Here is a 23,552-nt window from a genome sequence, read left to right on the forward strand (position 1 = left end):
ACACACCAACTGCAACACAGAAATGACACCCAGAATGTGCACACCTACTGCATCTGCAACCCACATACAGACACACACACATCCTGCTATGCACAGCAACACCACTGCACAAAAACAACCCTCACTGCACACACACCGGGTCACACCCCTCCTGGGGTTGTGTGCCCACTTTCCCCTTTTGTGAGCTGGCTTGATTCATGCATGTGTGCACTGTGTTGTGTAACACACCTAAATACACCCCCTCCCAGCATCCCATATCCCCTAATGCCCTTCTCATGCCGCTGGGGGGGAACCCTCTGTTTGGGCTGAGGGTCTCCTCCTCCCCCCACTCAGCCGCAGATGACCCAGGCTCTGTCTGTGTGATCTTTTTTATTAATGAGAGCACCCTCTCCACCAATCAGTGCACACCCTGGGCGGGGCCTGCCGGCTGCTGGCCTCAATGAGTCGCTATCCCCAGAGCTGAAGGACTCCAGAGCATCATCAGCGTGGTTGTGCAGAGCGTATTCTCGGGATCGAGAGAGAACCCAGGAGTCCTGGCTCCCAGCTCCCCCAACTACTAGACCCCCATCCCCTCCCAGAGCTCGGGATAGAACCCAGCAGTCCTGGCTCCCAGTTCCCCCAACTACTAGACCCCCATCCCCTCCCAGAGCTCGGGATAGAACCCAGGAGTCCTGCCTCCCAGGTCCCCCAACCACTAGACCCCCATCCTCTCCCAGAGCTCAGGATAGAACCCAGGAGTCCTGGCTCCCAGCCCCCACACACTAACCACTAGACTTCCCTCCTCTTCCCTCCCTGAATTGGGATAGAAGCCAGGAGTCCTCACCACCACTCTCCCCCGGTGGGTGCAGAGGAATCCAGAGCAGAGCTGCAGTGTGGATATACCGATCCCCATCCCCGTGCCAGCAGCAGACCGGAACGGGAGCTGGATCCCTCAAGAGCTTCCCAACCCAGCACGGAGATGTCAGCCCTGCTCCCCTGCATCCTGGCCCTGAGCTGCCTCGCCCACATAGGTAGGAGCTGGGGGGATGGGACCTGGGCTTGTGGGGTGGGGATCAGTTGGTCCCCCCATGTCATATCCTCCACTATCCCCAAAGTGGGCTGAGCAATGGCTGGTTTTGGAGGGGTCTTCTTAGCCTTCCTTCCCAGGACTCTGCACAGACACCACTGGCTACAGTGGTGAGCTGGGAGCCAGGACTCCTGGGTTCTCTCCTCGGCTCTGGGAGGGGAGTGGGGTCTAGGAGCCAGGGCTCCTGGGTTCTCTCCCCAGCTCTGCTATTGGCATCCTGACCTTGAGTGAGCTCCTCTGGCCTTTGCCATTCAGAATGATGGTGCCAAGCTGTGTGGTTTGGAGGGGGGGAGAATATGTCTGTGTGTTTTGGGGCGGAGGAGTAAATGCAGTAAGCCCAGGGGGGGATAATTATCCTGCTCCCCAGTGCCTGTCTCGCTCCTTCAGGATCTTACTGGGAAGGGGCCCCAATGAGTGCCCATAGTGGGGTGCTGTGATATGGCCCCATGGGGGGGGAAGGGTAGCAGGCAGTGGGGAGCTGTCCCCCAGCCTCTCCTGCACCCCATGGGGCACTCTGGGGAAAGAACCAAATGAGTCCTGCGAGTCTGCTATTTCCGGGATCATTCCCTACAGACTTCCCAAGGAGGTGGTTGCTGGGTTCTGTCCCAGCTCTGGGCAGGGAGTGGGGGCCAGTGGGTGGAGAAGGGCTGGGAGCCAGGACTCCTGGGTTCCATTGCTAAATCTGCCTCAATTTCCCATTCTGGAGGCCAAGAGCATGGTGGGCTATCGGATCCTAAGCTCTGGCAGGGATACAGAGGGGGATGGGGGAGAGCAAAATCTCAGCTCCATTTCCCCCGCCCCTTACCCTTTCCCAGTGTGTCTGTCAGATCCTCTCCTCCTGCGCTGACAGGGAAAGGAGCAGACCTGCCCTGGGGCAGGTGCGGAGGTGCCCAGGCATGGCTGGGTGCCAGTCGCCCCCAGGGTATGTGTGTGTGTTGGGGGGGGGGGCAGGTTCTGGAGGTGTCAGGGGAGCCTAGCCCAGCTCACACTTACACGCCTGGTTGGCCTGCTGGGCCCCCCCAGCTATGAATTCCCTTTACAGAAACACTAATGAATCCTGAGTGGTTCGGGGCAGAGTGTCAGGGGGAGGGGGGCTGGATGGAGCAGGGGGTGTCTTTGCTCTGGGGCATTGTTTTGCATTCAGTTGGCTCAGAAGAGCTGGCAGGGGGCTGGGTGGGGACTTGGGGAGTGGGTTTGGGGTCTGACAGGGGAGGGATGGGAGCCCAGGGGCTTATGAGGGAAATTGGGGGGGTTATGGGGCTGGGGGGGGCATCGGGATCTGACAGGGGAGGGATGGGACCCAGGGTCTTGTGTGGGAAATCGGGGGGGGGGGGTTGGGGATAGGAAGATCAGAGTCTGACAGGGGAGGGATGGGGGCCCAGGTACTTGTGGGGGCATTTCCAGGGCTGCTGGGGATGGGTCAGGAGAGGGGACTGTAACTGTTCTGTAGCAGCTCTCCATGGGCCCATCCAGCCCCATATCTCTCCTCACCCCAGAACAGACCCACGGACCCTGGTACCTGCCCCTTCTCCCTTCCCTGCTGCTCAGGATGTCAAACCCAGGGGCCCTGATGGTCTGGCCATGCAAGCTCAGTAACTGACCTACACTCTGGTGATACTTTCTGTAAGGGTCAGGACGCCTGGGTTCCATCCCCTGCTCTGGGAGAGATGTCGGGTTTAGTAGGTTGCAGCAGTGGGGCGGGAGGCAGGGCTCCTGGGATCTCTCCCCAGATCTTGGGGGGGCCTGGGAGGCAGGGCTCCTGGGTTCTCTCCTCAGATCTGGGGGGGTGGCGGGGCTGGGAGGCAGGGCTCCTGGGTTCTCTCCCCAGATCTGGGGGGAGCGGGGGTGGGCTGGGAAGCAGGGCTCCTGGGTTCTCTCCCCAGGTCTAGGGGGTGGGCTGGGAGGCAGGGCTCCTGGGTTCTCTCCCCAGGTCTAGGGGGTGGGGGTGGGGGTGGGCTGGGAAGCAGGGCTCCTGGGTTCTCGCCCCAGGTCTAGGGGGCAGGGGTGGGCTGGGAGGCAGGGCTCCTGGGTTCTCTCCCCAGATCTGGGGGGCAGGGCTCCTGGGTCTAGTCCCCAGCTCGGGGAGGGGAGGAGGGGAGGAGGGGAAGTGAGGTGGTTGGAAGCCAGGACTCCTGGGTTCTAATCCCTGCCCCCAGTAGGGGGTTGCCTTTCCTCTGGGCATGGGGGAGGGGCTGGCTTTGCAGACACACACATAAAATTAACATCTGTTTGGAAGTGACCTAATTTCTGGGGGCTGAGCTGGTGCCCGGTGGTACTGGCAAACCTGCCAGGGGGTGTTGTGCTCATTGCCGGGCATGTGCCCCACAACCCCTGCCATGGGGCGCCTGGCTGGGCATGAGGGGGGTTTCTCATGCCAGTGGGGTGGCCCTGTGCAGCTGCAAGACTCCCCCCTCCCTGTAGTGAAAGGGGGGAGGGGCAGTGGTGAGGAGGGGAGAGAAGGTGCCATCCATCCATCTGCATACACATGGACACCCATCCATTTATCTATCCCCATATTCTGCCCTCTGCACCCCCCACTTTCTCCCTCTTTCCTGCTGCCCCCCCTTTATCCAGTGGGCTGTGGGGGCAATGCTGGGCTGTGTTCTGGGCAGTGGGGGCTAGGTTGGCAGAGGTGTGGGGGGTTCAGGCTAGGAGGCTGTGGGGGTCAGGCTGGAGGACATGAGGGAGGTGCAGGCCATGGGGGGGCCAGGCCAGTGAAGGCAGGGGGGCCAGGCCAGCATAAGTGGAGGGGTGCTGGCTGTGGGGTTAGGGGGTCACAGGCCATGGGGGGCTAGGCTAGTGGAGGCACCAGGCCAGTGGAGGCAGGGGGGGCCAGGCCAGCATAGGTGGAGAAGTGCTGGGTGGGGGGGTGTCACAAGCCGCGGGGGGAAGGCTGGTGGAGGTGAGGGGGCCAGGCTGGCGGAGGTGGCCATGGCGGGTCAGGCTGCAGATGCAGGCCATGGCGGGTGCAGGCTGTGGGGTGGGGGGGCAGGCCAGTGGAGAGGGGTTGCAGGCTGTGGTGCAGGAGGACCAGGCTGGGGGGGGCGGGGGGAGTGGCCAGCCCTGCTCTGGGCTGCCAAGGCAGCAGGCATGGGAGTGGCTGGATGGAGGAGGGGGGATGGACGCTGAATGAGCCCCAGCACAAAGGCATCCATTGTGGGTCCTGGCAGCTCCCGCTCTCACAAGCTGTCTGCCCCAGGGTGGGGCCCCCCATGTTCCTCCCCGCCCCACACCCTCCCACTGCCACTCCCAGCACAACACCGGCTTTGTGTGCGTCCTGCATTAACCCCACAGCCCCCCATGGCCTGGCCTCTGTCTGCCTGGCCCTCCACTGCACTCACATGCCTCATCCACCCCTCCCTGCCCCATGAGAGACAAGATACTGGCCCCAAGGCTAATGGGGCGCTGAGTGGCTCAGGCAGGTGGGGAATGGGACAGCTTCCTAAGGCTGCCCCCTCTGCCAGTCACTCTCATTATCCCCTTTATGTAGATGGGGGAAACTGAGGCACGGAGCTGCAACAGGACTTGTCCAAGATCACCTGGGCAGCAGTATAGGGGCAGAGTCAGGGAGAGAACCCAGGAGTCCTGGCTTCCAGCCCCACCCCGCCCCAGAGTTCACACAGTGGAGTATGTGTTTCCTGACGTGCTGTCCCATGCTCTAACCGCTAACCCACCCTGCCTCTGGCTATTTCCATCCTCGGAGACTCAGCGCTTTCTGCTGGCCCTTTCCCCCATTCTGTGCAGGGGGAGTTACTGGGGCCCTAGCCAGGCTGGGATCAGCAGGGCCCACTTTCTGCACAAAGCTATTTGTTGGAACTGCGCGGCTTCCAGTGCCCCCTCCCCAGAGCCAGGCGCACAATGGGGCCAGATTTCACGCCTGTTAGGAGGCAGGAATCTGAGGCCTCTGTGCAGCTTCCAAGGGGATTTGCAGTTGAGCATGGAAATGCAGCTGAGTATCTCTGAGTGCAGGGGGTGGGAGAGCTGACAAGTGGAGAAGGAGGGATGGCAAGAGAACCCAGGCATCCTGACTCCCAGTCCTCCCCCTTTCCCCGGCTCTAACCATTAGACATGCTCCCATCCCCAAGCCAAGATAGAACCCAGGTGTCCTGACTCCCAGTCCCCTCTCGCTCTAACCACTGGGAATCATTCCCCTTATTTCCAGCTGTGGGCCAAGAGTGGGTTCTAGTGAGGAGTCCTGGGTTCTATCCCTGCCTCTGGCAGAGAGTGGAGTCTGGTGATTAGAGCAGGGGGGCTGGGAGCAAAGACTCCTGGGTTCTCTCCCAGCTCTGGGAGAACAGTGGGGTGCTGTAACAGGGGTCTTCCTCAGGGTGCCATGTATCTTCTCCCCCAGGCCAGGAGTGGGGGCATGGGACCAGCCCAGTGAGCTGAGCAGGTGTGTCAGGATGTGAGCATCAGCCCGGTGCACTGCAGCTGTTGCTGCAAGTCTGCGTCATGGGGTGCGAATGTTCTCAGGGAGCCTGGGGGTGAGTCCAGGTCATCTCTGGACTGTGTGTGTCTGTGTGTGAGACCCTATGCCCCAGCGCCAGTGTGAGTCTGTGCATGATTGTGTCCATGTGGGGGGAGGGGGTGAGCCTGTTTGGGTGTGCGGGGGTGTCAGGAGGCGTGAATCTGGGTCAGGGTGTGTGTGATCCCTTGTGTATGTGTAAATCTGGCAATGTCACCGTGTGTCTCAGTCAGCGTGTGATGTGGAGCGGGTCAGAGTCAGTGTCACTGGCTACAGAGGAGAGAGGTGTGTTCGCGTATCAAGCCAAAGCTGTGTGTGTATCAGTGAGCAGCGTGTGTATGGGTATCAGAGCTGTGTGTGTGTCTGTCACAGCTGTGTCTGTGCATCTCCGTGTGTGTGTGCGTACATAGCCTCCTCTGCCCTCCCCTGATGACCAGCACGCACCCAGCCTAGCCCCCCACCCGCCGGGCATTGCAAGTGGGTGAGAATTTATGCCCATCTGTCCCTGCTCCGCGGCTGGTGTCCATCACCTGACACTGTGCATGGGAGGAGGGATCCCTCATGCATCTCCCCACCCCACAGAAATCCCATTAACTTTCCTGTAATTTCAGAGCCAAAATCTAATTAGCGTGTGTGAGTGTGAGTGTGTGTGTGCACGTGGGGGGGGTGGGGAGGATTCAGTATCAGTGAAGCCAAAACCAGTCAAGGGGTGAAATTAACAAGGGGGGCTGGAAATTAACCAGGACATCCTCCTCCTTCCCAATTCTGCAGGCAGTTATGACCTGCTTCCCACCCATCGCTCTTCCCTGCCTGCCCCTGGAAACCCGCTGCGTGCCTGGACGCCTGGGTTCTATCCCCAGCTCCGGGAGGGAGTGGGGTCTAGTGAGTTAGAGCAGGGGAGCTGGGAGCCAGGACTCTTGGGGTCTCTCCCTTGCTCTGGAGAGCTGGCAGTCAAGATGGGGAGAGGGCTAGCTCAGTGGTTTGAGCACTGACCAGCTAAATGCAAAGTTGTGAGCTCAATCCTTGAGGGGGCCATTTAGGGTTCTGGGGCAAAAATCTGTCTGGGGATTGGTCTTGCTTTGAGCAGGGGATTGGACTAGATACCTCCTGAGGTCCCTTCCAACCCTGATAGTCTGTGGGTTCTGGTCCAGGCGGTGGGGTGTAATGGGTTAGAGCTGGGACTCCTGGATCCCCTGTGCTGCACAAAGCCTGGCATATTTGGGATCGGGAAGGAATTTTCCTCCAGGGCGGATTGGCAGGGGCCCTGGAGGTTTTTCGCCTTCCCCTGCAGCGTGGGGCACGGGTCGCTTGCTGGTGGATTCTCTGCAGCTTGAGGTCTTCAAACCAGTTCTGAGGATTTCAATAACTCGGTCCTGGGTTAGGGGTTGTTATAAAATTGGATGGGTGGGGTTCTGTGGCCTGCCTTGTGCAGGAGGTCAGACTAGATGATCATATTGGTCCCTTCTGACCTATGAGTCTATGAGTCTATATGTGCCTCTCCCTCTGCTTTCTTCTGTCTCGCTCTGCCCCAGCCCCTCCTGACCCTCCTCAGAGGATTATCCCCTTATTCAGATCCTGGTTTATTGGGTAAACTTGGAAACAATCGGGACAAAGGGCGGTGTTATTGGATTGGAATTAAGAAGGGTTTAGCCAGGAGATCAGAGCCGAGCGCAGAAAGGAACTTTCACCCTTCAGCCTCTGGGCTCCTTCCCCGCAGAAATGGAGCAGTTCCTGCCCCAGGGCTGCTGGGGCTGGGGCATAGAAGGCTGGTGGGGGTAGGGTGTCTCGGGCATGGCCTAGGGGGAATGGGGTAGTGAGGAGAGTCTGCAGGGCAATTGGGGGACAGAATTAGGTGGGGGGAGGGTGTATCTATCAAGGCTGTCCTTAGGCATTCACGGCTGCACAGGGTATCCGAGAATTTGGGGCACCACTGGGACAGCAGGGCAGGGCAGGTCGGCTCCCGCGCACCCAGCATGCGCTGCAGTCTCCTTAGGCAGAGGCCATATTCACAGAGGCAAATGTGCTGGCGCTACGCATTCTGCCCGAGGGAGAGGGTACAGGGCGGGGAACTGTGACTCTGCTTTGCTACCTTGTCCCTTCCCCCGGGGCTGTGAGCCTGGGCTGCGGCAGCGTTTGCTGTGTAGGAAGCTCAGTGTGTGTCAGCAATGGGGGGTGGTTCTTCTGGAGGGTCTGCAGGCGGGGGTGGTGGCTGTGCCCCAAGTCAGGCATGGGGCACCAGTTAAATAATGCTGCATAGGGCCCCATAAATCCTAAGGACGGCCCTGGTATCTATAGTGGGATGGGGTGGACAGTTGGGGGCTGTTGTGCGAGTGGGTATCGGTGGGGTTAGGCTAGGGGACAGAGTCCCCAGGGAAGGGCTGGGGGGACCCTGGGGAAGGGTGTGTCTGTGGGATGTGGAACTGGGGGGGGGGCAGAGGAGGGAAGCCCTTTGCCATCCAATCTGCCCCCACCTTTTGCGGGGCAAATAGCCCTGAGTACATTGCGGGGGTCTCTGACTCCTGTTCCCCAGCCCTAGCATCATTTGGGCCCTGGCACCTATGTCCCCTCCAGCCAGCCTGCCAGCCCCACAGAAAGGCTGGGCCAGCTCTGTGGGGACTGGCACCACAATGCCCTTACAACCCTACTTAAGGTTCCCAGAGTGGGGAGGTTGGCAGAGACCCCATAACCCTCTCTCTCCCCTATGGACTGCTCGGGGGGGCGGGGGGGGGGCGGCAGTGCAGGTGGACCAGACCCACCCCTGCAAGCCAGGCCACCATCTTGGGTCCAGATCACAGCTGCGCCCCCTAGAGGGGAAAGGTCCCAGGCTCCATTCTCTGCCCCGCTGGCAACTACAGCAGCTGCCCTTCCATGCACCCCTCTCTTCCTGCCCCTTCCGCCTCCCTGCGCCAACCCTGCCTCCCCTTTCAGGCCCCACGGAAAGGCCCCTCCAGCTGCGCCAGGCCCTCATTCACTTGCAATATCAAATGGATTTACTGAGGGCCTCATCCCAGCTCACCCCTCCCCTGCTGCTTGGATCCCCCATCCCATGCTCCCCATGACCCCCTCTCCCCTACCAGGGATGCCCGGGGGGGGGGGGCGGGCAAGTGGGGCAATTTGCCCCGGGCCCCACAGGGGCACCCACAAGAGTTTTTGGGGCCCCTGGAGCGGGGTCCTTCACTTGCTCCGGGGGCCCTGGAAAACTCTCTTGGGCTGGGCCCCCGGAGCTTCTTCCGCTCCGGGTCTTCAGCGGCGGGAGGTCCTTCCGCTCCAGGGCAGAAGGACCCCCCGACACCAAATTACCGCTGAAGCAGGACCCGCCACCGAAGTGCCGGATCTTCGGTGGTAATTTGGCGGCGGGGGGGCCCCGCCACGGGTTTTCAGGACATTTTGGCGGCGGGTCCCAGAGCGGAAGGACCCCCCACCACCAAATTACCGCCGAAGTGGGGGCCCCCCCGCCACCGAAGACCCCACGCCCCCTGAATCCTCTGGGTGGCCCTATCCCCTGCTACCGGGATCCCCCATCCCCCCCCACCTCCATCCTGTGCTCCCTATGCCCCCTTCCCCGCTGCCTAGATTCCCCATCCCCCCCATCCTGTCCTCCTCTCACATCCCTTCCCTGCTGCCTGGATCCCCCATCCCCCCAGCCTGCACTCCCCACACCAACCCCTCCCTTGCTGCCAAGATTCCCCATCTCTCCCTCCAGTGCTCCCCATGCCCCCTTCCCCTGCTGCCTGGATCCCTCATCCCCACTGGCCTGGGCTCCCCACACCCTCCTCCCCTGCTGCTGGGATCCCCCATCCCCACTGGCCTGTGCTCCCCATGCTGCTCCCTTTCCCCATCCAATCTCCCCCCACCTTGTGCGCCTGTTGGGAGCCTTCCCTCATGAACTCCCCTCCCCAAGATGAGATTGAACTCAGGAGTCCTGGCTCCCAATCCCCCCTCCCATAATCCCTGGACCCCTGTCTGGTTAACACCTCCCCCTGCCCCCACCTGCCAGGCTGGGGGGCATATTTCTTTCAGCAGCCCATGGACCAGGTGATCGTGGCAGGGCAGTCGGTGACGCTGGCCTGCGTGGTTGTGGGCTACCAGGGCATGGTGCAGTGGACCAAGGATGGCCTGGCACTGGGCGGAGAGCGAGACTTGCCCGGTATGTATGCGGCTGCAGAGGGGGGGGTCAGCAGGGGGCGCTGTGCTGCGAGGGGTACTGAGGGTTCCTGGACGGGGCGCTGTGCTGCAGGGAGGGAGGGATCAGCGGACCCCACTGCCACTGTGCTGCCGGGGAGCGGACTGGGATCCCCAGAGGACACTGTGCTGCAGGGGAGCAGAATGAGGGTCCCCAAGGGGCACTGTTCAGTGGGGGGGAGGGACCAGGAAACTCCATAGAGTGCCATGCTGTGGGGGGGAGGACTGGGGTCCCTGGGGAGCTGTGCTGTGAGGGGGGACCAGGGGTTCCTGGGGAGGTGCTGTGCTGCAGGGGGGATACCCTGTGTCCCTGCGGGGTGCTGTACTGTGAGTGGGACTGGGGATCCCTGGGGGCTCTGTGCTGCAGTGGGGAGAGATGGGGGTCCCTGTGGGGTGCTGTGCCAGTCCCGGCAGTCTGTCCCTCTCTCCCGCAGGCTGGTCCCGGTACTCCATTGTCGGGGATCCGGCGGCTGGGCAGCACAACCTGAGGATTGAGTCTGCTGAGCTTGGTGACGACGCCGTGTACGAGTGCCAGGCTACGCAGGCGGCGCTGCGCTCCCAGCGTGCCCAGCTCACGGTGCTCTGTGAGTGTCCCCTCCCCCACAACTGGGGAACCACCCTGGGGAAGCTCACAGCACTGGAGCCCCCTCTCCCCACAGCTGGGGCACCGCTCTGGGGACTCCCACCCCATCACTGATCCCCTGTCTCCCATCTGCCCCCCCAGTACCGCCCAATGACCCCGTGATCCAGAATGGCCCCATCGTCCGGGTCCAGGCCAGCGTGCCCTACAACCTGACTTGCCAGGTGTCTGGTGCCAAGCCTGCCCCTGAGATCAGCTGGTACCGCAATGGGCAGCTGCAAGACTCTGCTCTCTATGCCAAGGTGAGACACCAGGGTGCAGGGCTAGGGCATTAAAGGGGAGGCACGGGGCAGGTTATTAACGGGCAGCCTGAAGTGTGGGGGGTGTTGGGAATTAAAGGGGCAGCCCAGGTGTGTGGTGGGACTCAGGCTATTAAAGGAGCAGGGCAGATAGGGTATTAAAGGGGAGCTGGGATATGGCATGAAAGAATGGCACAGTGCGGGGGTGGGAGATTCTCCCTCCCAGCCCCTGGGACCCCTTGGGGGATGGGCCTTATGGGCCTCAGGCTGAGGCCTGACCTCTGCTCCTGCTCCCCAGGCCCTGATGGAGGATGGGAAGCGGGCGACGGCTATCAGCACCCTGCTCGTCACGCCCAGCACCCAGGACATGGGCAGCGCCTACACCTGCCGCGTCACCAACCCGGCCGCACCTGCTGGCAGGCAGACCTCCATCACCCTTGACGTGCTGTGTGAGTCCTGACCTGGGGGTGCAGGTGCTGCGCTGTGGGGGGGGGGGGGCAGGGCGGGGTCTTGGCATGGGGCGCCATGCTGTGGGGGGATGGGAGCTGGCAGGCGCACCATGTTGTGGGGGCCCGGGCAAGGGGCTCAACGTGCTGTGGGGAGCGGGGAGGGTCAGGTGGGGGGCACTGTGCTGCAGGGAGCACTGTGTTGTGAGGGGCAGGGAGAGGACTCGGTGCCGCTGTGCTGCAGTGGGTGGGGGTGCACCTGGTGGGGTGCACTGTGTTGTGAGGGGCAGGGGGCTTAGCGGGGGGCAGGTGAGCCCCACCCCAGAGCTGGTCGCATGTCTCTGACCGTCTTCCACTTCCCCCTTCCAGACCCCCCCACCGTGATCCTCTCTGTCCAGCCACAGACCGTCGCAGAGGGGGGCAAGGTCAGCTTCCTCTGCACCGCCACTGCCAACCCCGAGGTGACTGGCTACCGGTAAGAGCCGCTGGTGGACCCCGGCGTCCGGGTGCCCTGAGAGACCCCGCGGGCCCAGCCAGGGGAGGGGGGGGGGAATGCATTGCCCTCTGGTGGCTGCAGTGGGGACGTGCAGGCCCCCCCCCCACCGGCTCTTGCTGCCTTACCTACCGGGTGCAGAGGAGAATCCCCGCCCCCTGGTGGGAACAGGCGGTACTGTCCCCAGCTGATGCCGCAGAGGCTCCCCCTGATTGTGCGTCTCCTCTCCGCCCCCTCGCCGGCTGTGGGGCAGGTGGGCGAAGGGCGGCGTGGTCATCGCTGAGGCCAATGGGGACAGCTACGAGGCCAGGGTGGATCACTCCTTCTTCACCCAGCCTGTGTCCTGCGAGGTGGCCAACGTCGTGGGCAGCACCAATGTCAGCACCCTGGTGGATGTGCACTGTGAGTGGGGGTGGGCGCTGGGAGGGGTGAGGGATGAGCACTGTGAGTGAGGGTGGGCGCTGTGGGGGGTTGGCAGGGGATGGGTGCTGGCAGTGTGGGGAAGAGGAGTGGGCTGGGAGGGTGAGGGATGGGCACAGTTAGGGAGCCAGGCTGTGGTTGCTGCAGGGGCTGGGCACTGAGCAGGGGAGGACAATTAAAGGTGGGCATGCATGGGGGAGGGGTACAGTATTGGCAGGGAACCATGGGGGGGGGGTCTGGCAGTGTTGATAGGATGACCCTGCCCCCCCACCGCAAGCCCCACCCCTGTACTGACTGGATCCTCCCCCTGCAGTCGGGCCCCGCCTGGTCTCCCAGCCCAAGCCCCTCACTGTGGATGTCGGGGCCGATGCCTCTTTCACCTGCGCCTGGGCTGGGAACCCACCCCTCACCCTGGCCTGGACCAAGAAGGGATCCAGCGTGGTGAGTGACCTGCCCGTTGCAGTCCTGGCTCCCGCCTCCAACTGCTAGACCCCACTCACCTCCCAGAGCCAGGGATTGAACCTAGGAGTCCTGGCTCTCAGCCCCACTGCTCTAACCACTAGACCCCACTCCTCTTCCAGAGCCAGGGATTGAACCCAGGAGTCCTGGCTCTCAGCCCCACTGCTCTAACCACTAGACCCCACTCCTCTTCCAGAGCCAGGGATTGAACCCAGGAGTCCTGGCTCCCAGCCCCACTGCTCTAACCACTAGACCCCACTCCTCTTCCAGAGCCAGGGATTGAACCCAGGAGTCCTGGCTCTCAGCCCCACTGCTCTAACCACTAGACCCCACTCACCTCCCAAAGCCAGGGACTGAACCTAGGAGTCCTGGCTCTCAGCCCCACTGCCCTAACCACTAGACCCCACTCCTCTTTCAGAGCCAGGGATTGAACCCAGGAGTCCTGGCTCTCAGCCCCACTGCTCTAACCACTAGACCCCACTCCCCTCCCAAAGCCAGGGACTGAACCTAGGAGTCCTGGCTCTCAGCCCCACTGCTCTAACCACTAGACCCCACTCCTCTTCCAGAGCCAGGGATTGAACCCAGGAGTCCTGGATCTCAGCCCCACTGCCCTAACCACTAGACCCCACTTTCCTTCCAGGGACAGGGATTGAACCCAGGAGTCCTGGCTCCCAGCCCCACTGCTCTAACCACTAGACCCCGATCCCCTCCCACAGCTGGGGCTGGAACCCAGGCGTCCTGGCCCCCCACTCTAACCCCTGCCATGTGGCTGCAGGTGCTGAGTAATGGCAACACCCTGCACCTAAAGACCGTGACGCAGGAGGATGCTGGCACCTACGTGTGCAAGGCCATCGTGCCACGCATCGGTGTGGCTGACAAGGAGGTGACGCTGGCGGTCAATGGTGAGGGCAGGGGTGGGGCATTTCATGGGGGCTGGGCATTGCCTGGGGGTGGGGCTTCCATGGGTGGAGTCTCAGGTGGCCCAGCCCCATGGGGGTTGCTTCCTATAGGGTGTGGGGAAGGCATCCAGGGCCAGTGCAAGGATTTAGGCAGCTGGTGCTAGGATTTGGGGGGGCGCTATTTTCTTCGGCAGCGACCGCGGCGGCCGGATCTTCAGCTGCCTCTGTCGCCGCCGGCATTTAGGCGGAGGGAGCTGGGGCAGGGGAGTGTGGGGAGGGCCGCCTGCAGCAAGTAAGGGCGGGGGGCATGCAGGGGAACCCCCTGTCCCCGCTCACCCCTGCCCCGTCTCCCCCCCAAGCACGCCGTGGCTGCTTCGCTTCTCCCGCCGCCCAGGCTTGTGGCACATATGCTCATTGGATAGGAGGCGAGCAGGGGTGAGCTGGTGCGGGGGGGTCCCTCAGGGCGGAGAGTGGGGAGCTGCCGGGGGGGGGCACCTCAGGGCAGAGGAGGGGTGCTGCTGTGGAGGGGGCGCCTCAGGGTGGGGGCTCGGGGACGGGGGAGGGCGCAAGGTGGAAGTTTTGCCCAGGTCGCGAAACATTCTTGCACCGGCCTGAAGGCGTCTGAGGACGGGGGTGTCTGTGCTGGGGGAGAGGTATGAGGAGGTGCCCCCCCGCTAAATTCTGCCTTCCCCCATTGCAGGGCCCCCCATCATCACCACTGGGTCCAGCCAGCAGACGGTGCTGGGGGACAAGGCACGGCTGGAGTGTCTAGTGCGGAGCACACCCCCTCCTGACCGCATGGTGAGTGCTGTCCTCTGACCCCCCAGCCCACAACCTGCCCCCCACTGCACTGACCCCCCAGCCCCACAACCTGCCCCCCACTGCACTGACACCCCAGCCCCACAACCTGCCCCGACCACATCGTGAGTGCTGTCCTCTGACCCCCCAGCCACCAACCTGCCCTGACCGCATGGTGAGTGCTGTCCTCTGACCCCCCAGCCACCAACCTGCCCTGACCGCATGGTGAGTGCTGTCCTCTGACCCCCCCAGCCACCAACCTGCCCCCCACTGCACTGACCCCCCAGCCCCACAACCTGCCCCCCACTGCACTGACACCTCAGCCCCACAACCTGCCCCAACCACATCGTGAGTGCTGTCCTCTGACCCCCCAGCCACCAACCTGCCCTGACCGCATGGTGAGTGCTGTCCTCTGACCCCCAGCCACCAACCTGCCCCCCACTGCACTGACCCCCCAGCCCCACAACCTGCCCCCCACTGCACTGACACCTCAGCCCCACAACCTGCCCCCCACTGCACTGACCCCCCAGCCCCACAACCTGCCCCCCACTGCACTGACACCTCAGCCCCACAACCTGCCCCGACCACATTGTGAGTGCTGTCCTCTGACCCCCCCAGCCACCAACCTGCCCCCCACTGCACTGATACCTCAGCCCCACAACCTGCCCCCCACTGCACTGACACCCCAGCCCCACAACCTGCCCCGACCACATCGTGAGTGCTGTCCTCTGATCCCCCCAGCCACCAACCTGCCCCCCACTGCACTGATACCTCAGCCCCACAACCTGCCCCCCACTGCACTGACCCCCCAGCCCACAACCTGCCCCCCACTGCACTGACCCCCCAGCCCCACAACCTGCCCCCCACTGCACTGACCCCCCAGCCCCACAACCTGCCCCCCACTGCACTGACACCTCAGCCCCACAACCTGCCCCCCACTGCACTGACCCCCCAGCCCCACAACCTGCCCCCCACTGCACTGACCCCCCAGCCCCACAACCTGCCCCCCACTGCACTGAGAGCTGCCCCCCGCCCCCACCGATACCTCAGCCCCACAACCTGCCCCGACCACATCGTGAGTGCTGCCCCCACCGATACCCCAGCCCCACAACCTGCCCCGACCGCATGGTGAGTGCTGTCCTCTGACCCCCCAGCCACCAACCTGCCCCCCACTGCACTGACCCCCCAGCCCCACAACCTGCCCCACACTGCACTGACCCCTCAGCCCCACAACCTGCCCCCCACTGCACTGATACCTCAGCCCCACAACCTGCCCCCCACTGCACTGACCCCTCAGCCCCACAACCTGCCCCCCACTGCACTGACCCCCCAGCCCCACAACCTGCCCCCCACTGCACTGATACCCCAGCCCCACAACCTGCCCCGACCACATCGTGAGTGCTGCCCCCACCGATACCTCAGCCCCACAACCTACCCTGACCACATGGTGAGTGCTGCCCCCACCGATACCCCAGCCCCACAACCTGCCCCAACCACATCGTGAGTGCTGCCCCCTGCCCCCACCGATACCTCAGCCCCACAACCTGCCCCGACCACATCGTGAGTGCTGCCCCCACTGATACCTCAGCCCCACAACCTGCCCCGACCACATCGTGAGTGCTGCCCCCACCGATACCTCAGCCCCACAACCTACCCTGACCACATGGTGAGTGCTGCCCCCACTGATACCTCAGCCCCACAACCTGCCCCGACCACATCGTGAGTGCTGCCCCCTGCCCCCACCGATACCTCAGCCCCACAACCTGCCCCGACCACATCGTGAGTGCTGCCCCCATTGATACCTCAGCCCCACAACCTGCCCCGACCACATCGTGAGTGCTGCCCCCACTGATACCTCAGCCCCACAACCTGCCCCGACCACATCGTGAGTGCTGCCCCCACCGATACCCCAGCCCCACAACCTGCCCTGACCACATCGTGAGTGCTGCCCCCTGCCCCCACCGATACCTCAGCCCCACAACCTGCCCCGACCACATCGTGAGTGCTGCCCCCACTGATACCCCAGCCCCACAACCTGCCCCGACCACATCGTGAGTGCTGCCCCCACTGATACCTCAGCCCCACAACCTGCCCCGACCACATCGTGAGTGCTGCCCCCTGCCCCCACCGATACCTCAGCCCCACAACCTGCCCCGACCACATCGTGAGTGCTGCCCCATGCCCCCACCGATACCTCAGCCCCACAACCTGCCCCGACCACATCGTGAGTGCTGCCCCCACTGATACCCCAGCCCCACAACCTGCCCTGACCACGTCGTGAGTGCTGCCCTCTGCCCCCACTGATACCGCAGCCCCACAACCTGCCACGACCACATCGTGAGTGCTGCCCCCTGCCCCCACCGATACCTCAGCCCCACAACCTGCCACGACCACATTGTGAGTGCTGTCCTCTGACCCCCCCCAGCCCACCAACCTGCCCCCCACTGCACTGATACCTCAGCCCCACAACCTGCCCCGACCACATCGTGAGTGCTGCCCCCACTGATACCCCAGCCCCACAACCTGCCCCAACCACATCGTGAGTGCTGCCCCCACTGATACCTCAGCCCCACAACCTACCCTGACCACATGGTGAGTGCTGCCCCCACCGATACCCCAGCCCCACAACCTGCCACGACCACATCGTGAGTGCTGCCCCCTGCCCCCACCGATACCTCAGCCCCACAACCTGCCCTGACCACGTCGTGAGTGCTGCCCTCTGCCCCCACTGATACCGCAGCCCCACAACCTGCCCCGACCACATCGTGAGTGCTGCCCCCTGCCCCCACTGATACCCCAGCCCCACAACCTGCCATGACCACATCGTGAGTGCTGCCCCCACCGATACCTCAGCCCCACAACCTGCCCTGACCACATCGTGAGTGCTGCCCTCTGCCCCCACTGATACCGCAGCCCCACAACCTGCCCCGACCACATCGTGAGTGCTGCCCCCTGCCCCCACTGATACCCCAGCCCCACAACCTGCCATGACCACATCGTGAGTGCTGCCCCCACCGATACCTCAGCCCCACAACCTGCCCTGACCACGTCGTGAGTGCTGCCCTCTGCCCCCACTGATACCGCAGCCCCACAACCTGCCCCGACCACATCGTGAGTGCTGCCCCCTGCCCCCACCGATACCGCAGCCCCACAACCTGCCCCGACCACATCGTGAGTGCTGCCCCCTGCCCCCACCGATACCTCAGCCCCACAACCTGCCCCGACCACATCGTGAGTGCTGCCCCCTGCCCCCACCGATACCTCAGCCCCACAACCTGCCCCGACCACATCGTGAGTGCTGCCACCTGCCCCCACCGATACCTCAGCCCCACAACCTACCCTGACCACATGGTGAGTGCTGCCCCCACCGATACCCCAGCCCCACAACCTGCCACGACCACATCGTGAGTGCTGTCCTCTGACCCCCAGCCACCAACCTGCCCCCCACTGCACTGATACCTCAGCCCCACAACCTGCCCCCCACTGCACTGATACCCCAGCCCCACAACCTGCCCCGACCACATTGTGAGTGCTGCCCCCTGCTCCCACCGATACCTCAGCCCCACAACCTGCCCCGACCACATCGTGAGTGCTGCCCCCTGCCCCCACCGATACCTCAGCCCCACAACCTGCCCCGACCACATCGTGAGTGCTGCCCCCTGCCCCCACCGATACCTCAGCCCCACAACCTGCCCTGACCACATCGTGAGTGCTGCCCCCACCGATACCCCAGCCCCACAACCTGCCCTGACCACATGGTGAGTGCTGCCCCCACTGATACCCCAGCCCCACAACCTGCCCTGACCACATGGTGAGTGCTGCCCTCTGCTTGCCCCGCAACTCACCCCCAGCTCCCCAGCCTGCCCTGAACACACTGTGAGTTCAGATGCCCCCCTGCCCTCCCACCTGCCCCGACTATATCGTGAGGGCTGGCCCCTGACTGACCCCCTGAACTCCCCACCGTGCCCCCCACCGCATCCTGAGTGCTGCTGTCCCCTGCCCACCCCCAGCCTGCCCTCCCACTGACAGGGCCTGTGCCTTGCTCTCGCGGTAGGTATGGGCTTGGGGCGAGCGGGTGCTGGACAGCGGCTCAGAGCAGCGCTTCACAGTGGACACGGCGCTGACGGAGCAGGGGGTGCTCTCGGCCCTGCTCATCCAGCCCACGCGCCTGGAGGACTTCGCCCAGCCCTACAACTGCACGGCCTGGAACCGTTTCGGGGCCCGCTCAGCATCCGTCACACTGCGCCGGCAGGGTAAGTCCTGCCCCTAGCCCATAGCCCTGCCCACATCCACACTAGCCGTCCCCACAGCCCAACTGGCCCCACCCACACGCAACCCTGGAAGAGCTGCACAGACTGGCACCACTTAGCCCCATGCTGACAGGATGGGTCCCATGGGTTCCAACCCCTGACCCAATTGCCCCACCCTCCCACACCAAACCAGCTACAATTTACCCAGATGGCCCACTCCTGAGGTGGCTGTCACCAGATGAACCGTGTTCCCCAGCTGCCCCACCCCAGAGGTGGCTGCATTTCAGTGCTGGGTGAGCCATCCCTGTGAGGTGTTATGTGCGACTTTTCTCCTGCTGTCCCCACTCCCCAGAGTGGCTGCATCTCAGCACTGGGCAAGCTGTCTGTGTGCTTTAGCAGCAGGGACCCGCTCTCATCTGCTCTTTCCCCCACAGAGGTCCTCCCCATCATGATAATCGGGGCCTCGGCCGCAGCTGCCGTCACCATGCTGCTGGTCTTGGTTATTGGCGTGTCTGTCTGCTGCCTGCGCTGGTGCCACGGGAAAGGTGAGGTCACTGGCTAGCTCTGCCCCTCCCCACTTACAGACGTGAGTCAGTGATGAGCTGACAAAATATTAACAACCAGTTCCCTCCTCCTCACCCCACAAGGGAGTCATGCCCCCCCACCTCCCTGGAACTCCTGTACCATCCAACTTCCCACGTTCCTTGACAGCCCCCCTCCCAGGACCCCTGCCCCATCCACCCCCCTTCCCTGTCCCCTGACTGCCCCCTGCCGCCCCATCCAACCCCTCCTCTCATTCCTGATGGCCCCCCGGGACAACCTACCCCATCCAACCACCCCTTCTCTCTGTCCTGGCTGCCCCTGGAACCCCTGCCCCTGACTGCCCCCCACCGCCCCATCCAACCCCTGCTCCTTCCTGACTGCCATCCCGGATGCTTGCCCCCATTCAATCCCCCTGTTCCCTGCCCTCTAACCGCCCCGACACTAATCCACCCCCCCAACTCCCCTGCCCTCTATCCAACACCCCTTCGCTGCTCCCTTACCACGCTGCCTGGAGGTGGGGGCCAGGCTGGGGCTGCTCAGCCAGGGTTGGGGTTGGGACCGGAGCAGCGTTCAGGGGAGGAGGCAGAGGCAGAGTGCAGTGACCTGGGGCTGGGGGAAGGGCAGGGGGCTGCTGGAACTTTTGTTAAATTAAAAAGCCTTTTTCGAAGGCTGAGATGGGCTTTTCCCCCTTCACATGCAGACACACTTCTAACATATATTAATGTGCTTGGGCTAATACGTGGATCCACACATGCCCCGACATGGTACCACACAGACCCACGCTTCTATGCATAGGGACACATGAGGACACACATGGACACGCCAGTTTCGGTACAGAAACCCACGCGGGTTGGTGTTAGAAGTCTCGTGGTGCCATGGATAGGCTTGATGCTCCCGAGAACATGTCTGTACAGGCATGAAACGTGTCCCATGTAAAGGTCACACAAACATACCCTCGCATATGTGGGCAGCCCCTCCAATGGCGGGTGCAGGATAACAGCTCTCTACTGCTGCACACCGATGGAGTGACTCCTCCACTTCCAGTGGCAGTTGCTTCATCTCAGTGCTAGGCGAGCTGCTCCCATGCAGAGGTGGCTGCATCTTAGCACCAGGGGAGTCATCCCTGTGCAGTGTTATGTACAGCTGTTACCTGGCTGTCCCCCCCCAGAGGTGGGCTGGGGAACCACACCAATGGAGTGCACAGATTCTCCCCCCCGCGAACCAGCGGTGGGTGGGGCTCATAGAGAAGCTGGGGACCCAGGGGAGGTTCACGCCCCTGTGTCTGTCTGTGTCCAGCAGCCAAACAAGGCAGCACGCTCTCCAAGACGGAGGTCCTGGTGCAGATCAGCGCAAGCGACAGCAGCCCCAGCCGGCCCAGCGATACAGAGGAAGATGTCAAGGAGCCCATGGTGAGCACGACCTGGTGTCCTGTACTGAGCCCCACAGCATGGTGCCTCCTACTGGTCCCCACGGCGCTGTGCCCCCTACTGAGCCCCCCGGTCCCCACGGTGCTGTGCCTCCTACTGAGCCCCACGGTCTCCATGGCGCTGTGCCCCCTACTGAGCCCCCCGGTCCCCCGGCGCTGTGCCCCCTACTGAGCCCCCCGGTCCCCATGGCGCTGTGCCCCCCACTGAGCCCCCCGGTCCCCACGGCTCTGTGCCCCCTACTGAGCCCCACGGTCTCCACAGCGCTGTGCCCCCTATTGAGCCCCCTGGTCCCCATATCACAGCGCCCCCTACTGAGCCCCCTCACCCCTGTGCCCGCTACTGAGCCCAACTGTCCCACAGCCCTGCACCCCCTACTGTGCTTCTGCCCCATGGCACGGCCCCCTGACAAACCTCCTACAGCACAGCGCCCCCTATGAACCCCTTCCCCTGTTTCCCACGGCCTGGCGCCCCGCAATGCCGCGCTGGGCTATGCATGCAGGTTCAGTAGGTTCATGGGGGGGGCGGGGGTGGAAGCCCCGGGATCTGGCTGCAGGCAGTGGATGACAGAGCCAGACCCCCCCCACCTCGAGACTCAGCCCCTCCCCTTTCTCTCCTCACCCCACAGGCCACGAGCAGTGAGTCCCCAGCCACATCGCACACGGAGCACAGTGAGATCCTGGAGGAGGAAGAGGGCAGCCGGGATATTAAGGTGGGAAGCCCTGCCCCTGACCCAGGCCCTACCCCATTTCCCCCAAGAGGCAATGCCAGGGTGTCTCCTCCCCCTCTCTTAAAGGCACAGTGGCCCCCCTGCACTTCCCTTGGCCCCGTCCTGCCCCACATAGAGTGCCCTGCTGGAGTGGGGCTGGGGGTCCCCCCACGCTACGGGGGCTGGGAATTCACACCTCATTGGGATGCAGACAGCATCTCTCTCTTCCCAATAGCAAGGGGCACAGGCTCTCTGCAGACTCAGGCAGCATCGCTGTGTCAGTCGCACTTGGGGCAATTCCCCCCACTCTGAGGGGCAGCCCCCCCCCACTCTGAGGGGCAGTCCCCAATCTCCCCTCCCCCGTCTGTCTCACTGATGTCTCTCTTCTACCCCTCCCCAGGACCCCACCAACGGTTACTACAAGGTCCGTGCTCACGAGGAGCCCCACCTGTCTGGCAGTTTCTCAGAGTATGCCCCGGCCTCGCGCCCCCTCTGTGCTGGGTCCCATGCTGCCATGTTCCCTCCCTCAGGGCAGCCCTACAGCCACCGCTATACGCTGGGGGCACCCAGCTCCCGCACAGCCTACGAGCCCCACTACCCACAGGATGCGGTGTACGGGGGGGGCTACCTCACAGCCCCCTACACCCGGGCCTTCACCAGCTACGTCAAGCCCAGCGCCTATGAGAAGGCAGAGAACAGCTACGAACACTCGGACCAGGCCAGCAAGGTGTCGGGTGGCTCCCGCTTCTCCTACACCTCCCTCTCACAGCAGTCAGACTACGGGCGGCCCGCCCAGCAGCGCATGCAGACACATGTGTGACTCTTCCTCCCCAACACACATCAAGCCATTGGGGGACAGACACCCAGGGTCGTCCCTGTTGTGGGAGGGGGTTGGTGTAGGTTCGGCTTAGCCAACTCTCTCAACATGGCCGACAGGCTAGCTGACTTGTGCTGCTGGAGGTGGAGATGAGTGGCCATCGGCTGGGGGAAGGTGTTCAGAATGGCTGTCTCCCCAGTTGACTTTTTCCTCCTAGAGGTGGGGATGAGTGGCTATTGGCTGGGATTAGGAATCAAGGGATGTGTTCAAAACGGCTGACAAAGGGGGTTCAAAACGGCCCTGTTGACTTCCTCCGTTGGACCTGGGGATGGATTTGCACTGGATAGGGAAGAAGTCACAAGGGTAGATACACTAATGGCCATCAAGAATGGGTTCAAAATGGCCGTTGAGTTGGGTTCAAGATGGCTGACGGTTGAGCCTGGTGATGAGTACAGTTGGCTGGGGAAGAAGTCCGGCTTAGCCCTGGGACGTTGAGGTGGGTTCAGAATGGCTGATGGTCCCATTCACTTCCTGAAATCGGCCGGTTGGCTTATCCCAGGGCTGCCAAGGTGGATAAAAAATGGCCACCAAGAGGGGCCCAAAATGGCCAACAGCCCAATCAGCTTCCTGCAGAGACGAATGGAGGGAGGAGCCAGTGGATGTTGGATTTCCGAGTGGCTTCCCCCACTGCCGCTGGCACTGGCTCAGCCAGGCCTGGATGCAGGAGGGCGACCGCAGGACCAAGATGGCAACTGATGCTAGGGCCCGCCTGCTGGCGTTGCAGGCCCAGTAAAAATGGCAGCTCTCCACTTTCCTGTGCAGCCTGACCATGGGGCTCATGGGGGGCAGTGGACATATACGTGAATCCCCCCAAGGGCAGCACCCTCCCACACACCACCAATGGGGGGGCTGGGTCTGCTGCCCTCTGCCCCACCCCCACCCCCTGCTGGGGTGGGACTGGTAGGGGTCCCCCAGATCCATGGGGCTCGAAGCGAACAGCCCATTGGGATGCTAAGGGCAGTGTCCTCCTCTCAGAGCGTGCAACCTCAGGCATGCCCCAGGGCAGCGGCCTGGTTAGCTTGGGCACGGAGGGAATAGGGCACAGGACTTCTCCCCTCCAAGGGCACCAGCTCTAATTCCCCCCTGCAAGACCATGGGGGCAAGATGTTGATGTAGCCAGGCCCTGGCCACAGCCTCTGGCAGTAACCGGCTGGGCCAAATCCATTCAACTGGGGGCTGGGTCTTTCCTACCATTAAAAACCCACTGGTTCCCGGCCATCCCCAGGCACTGGGTTCCCCCACAGAGGGGAGGGGAGTTCTCAGGGTGAACCCCCCACACACCTGTCAATGGCGCAGACTTAAATAATTTATATTTAATAAAACACATGGAAAGAGTCAGTGAGACTTTTATTGGGGAACCAGCCTGATGGGGCGGAGCCTGGCAAAGACTGCCTGGGTCTGCCCCCTGGATCCGAGCGACACCTGCCCCCTCCTGCCCCCCGAATCCGACCCATCCAGCCTGGTACCCACCCCCTCCCTGCCCCCCGAATCCAACCCATCCAGCCTGGTACCCACCCCCTCCCTGCCCCCCGAATCCAACCCATCCAGCCTGGTACCCACCCCCTCTCTGCCCCCCGAATCCAACCCATCCACCCCAGTACCCATCCCCTCCCTGCCCCCTGAATCTGACCCATCCAGCCTG

General features: G+C 63.1%; 1 protein-coding gene across 1 annotated transcript; it reads left to right on the forward strand.

Moving 5' to 3' along the window:
- The first annotated feature begins 774 nt into the window (after window positions 1–774).
- On the forward strand, window positions 775–23,198 carry KIRREL2 (kirre like nephrin family adhesion molecule 2). Its single transcript, XM_030543390.1, has 15 exons — window positions 775–1,010; window positions 9,529–9,678; window positions 10,148–10,297; window positions 10,438–10,595; window positions 10,891–11,041; window positions 11,408–11,513; window positions 11,785–11,933; window positions 12,265–12,392; window positions 13,186–13,312; window positions 14,010–14,110; window positions 18,162–18,360; window positions 18,792–18,902; window positions 20,197–20,309; window positions 20,953–21,036; window positions 21,434–23,198. Exons 1-15 carry the CDS (start codon window positions 959–961, stop codon window positions 21,851–21,853), a joined length of 2,199 nt encoding a protein of 732 aa, XP_030399250.1. The 5' UTR covers window positions 775–958; the 3' UTR covers window positions 21,854–23,198.
- Window positions 23,199–23,552: the final 354 nt, after the last annotated feature.

This window comes from Gopherus evgoodei, unplaced genomic scaffold (assembly GCF_007399415.2).
Source record: "Gopherus evgoodei ecotype Sinaloan lineage unplaced genomic scaffold, rGopEvg1_v1.p scaffold_31_arrow_ctg1, whole genome shotgun sequence".
NCBI classification, from domain to species: domain Eukaryota; kingdom Metazoa; phylum Chordata; order Testudines; family Testudinidae; genus Gopherus; species Gopherus evgoodei.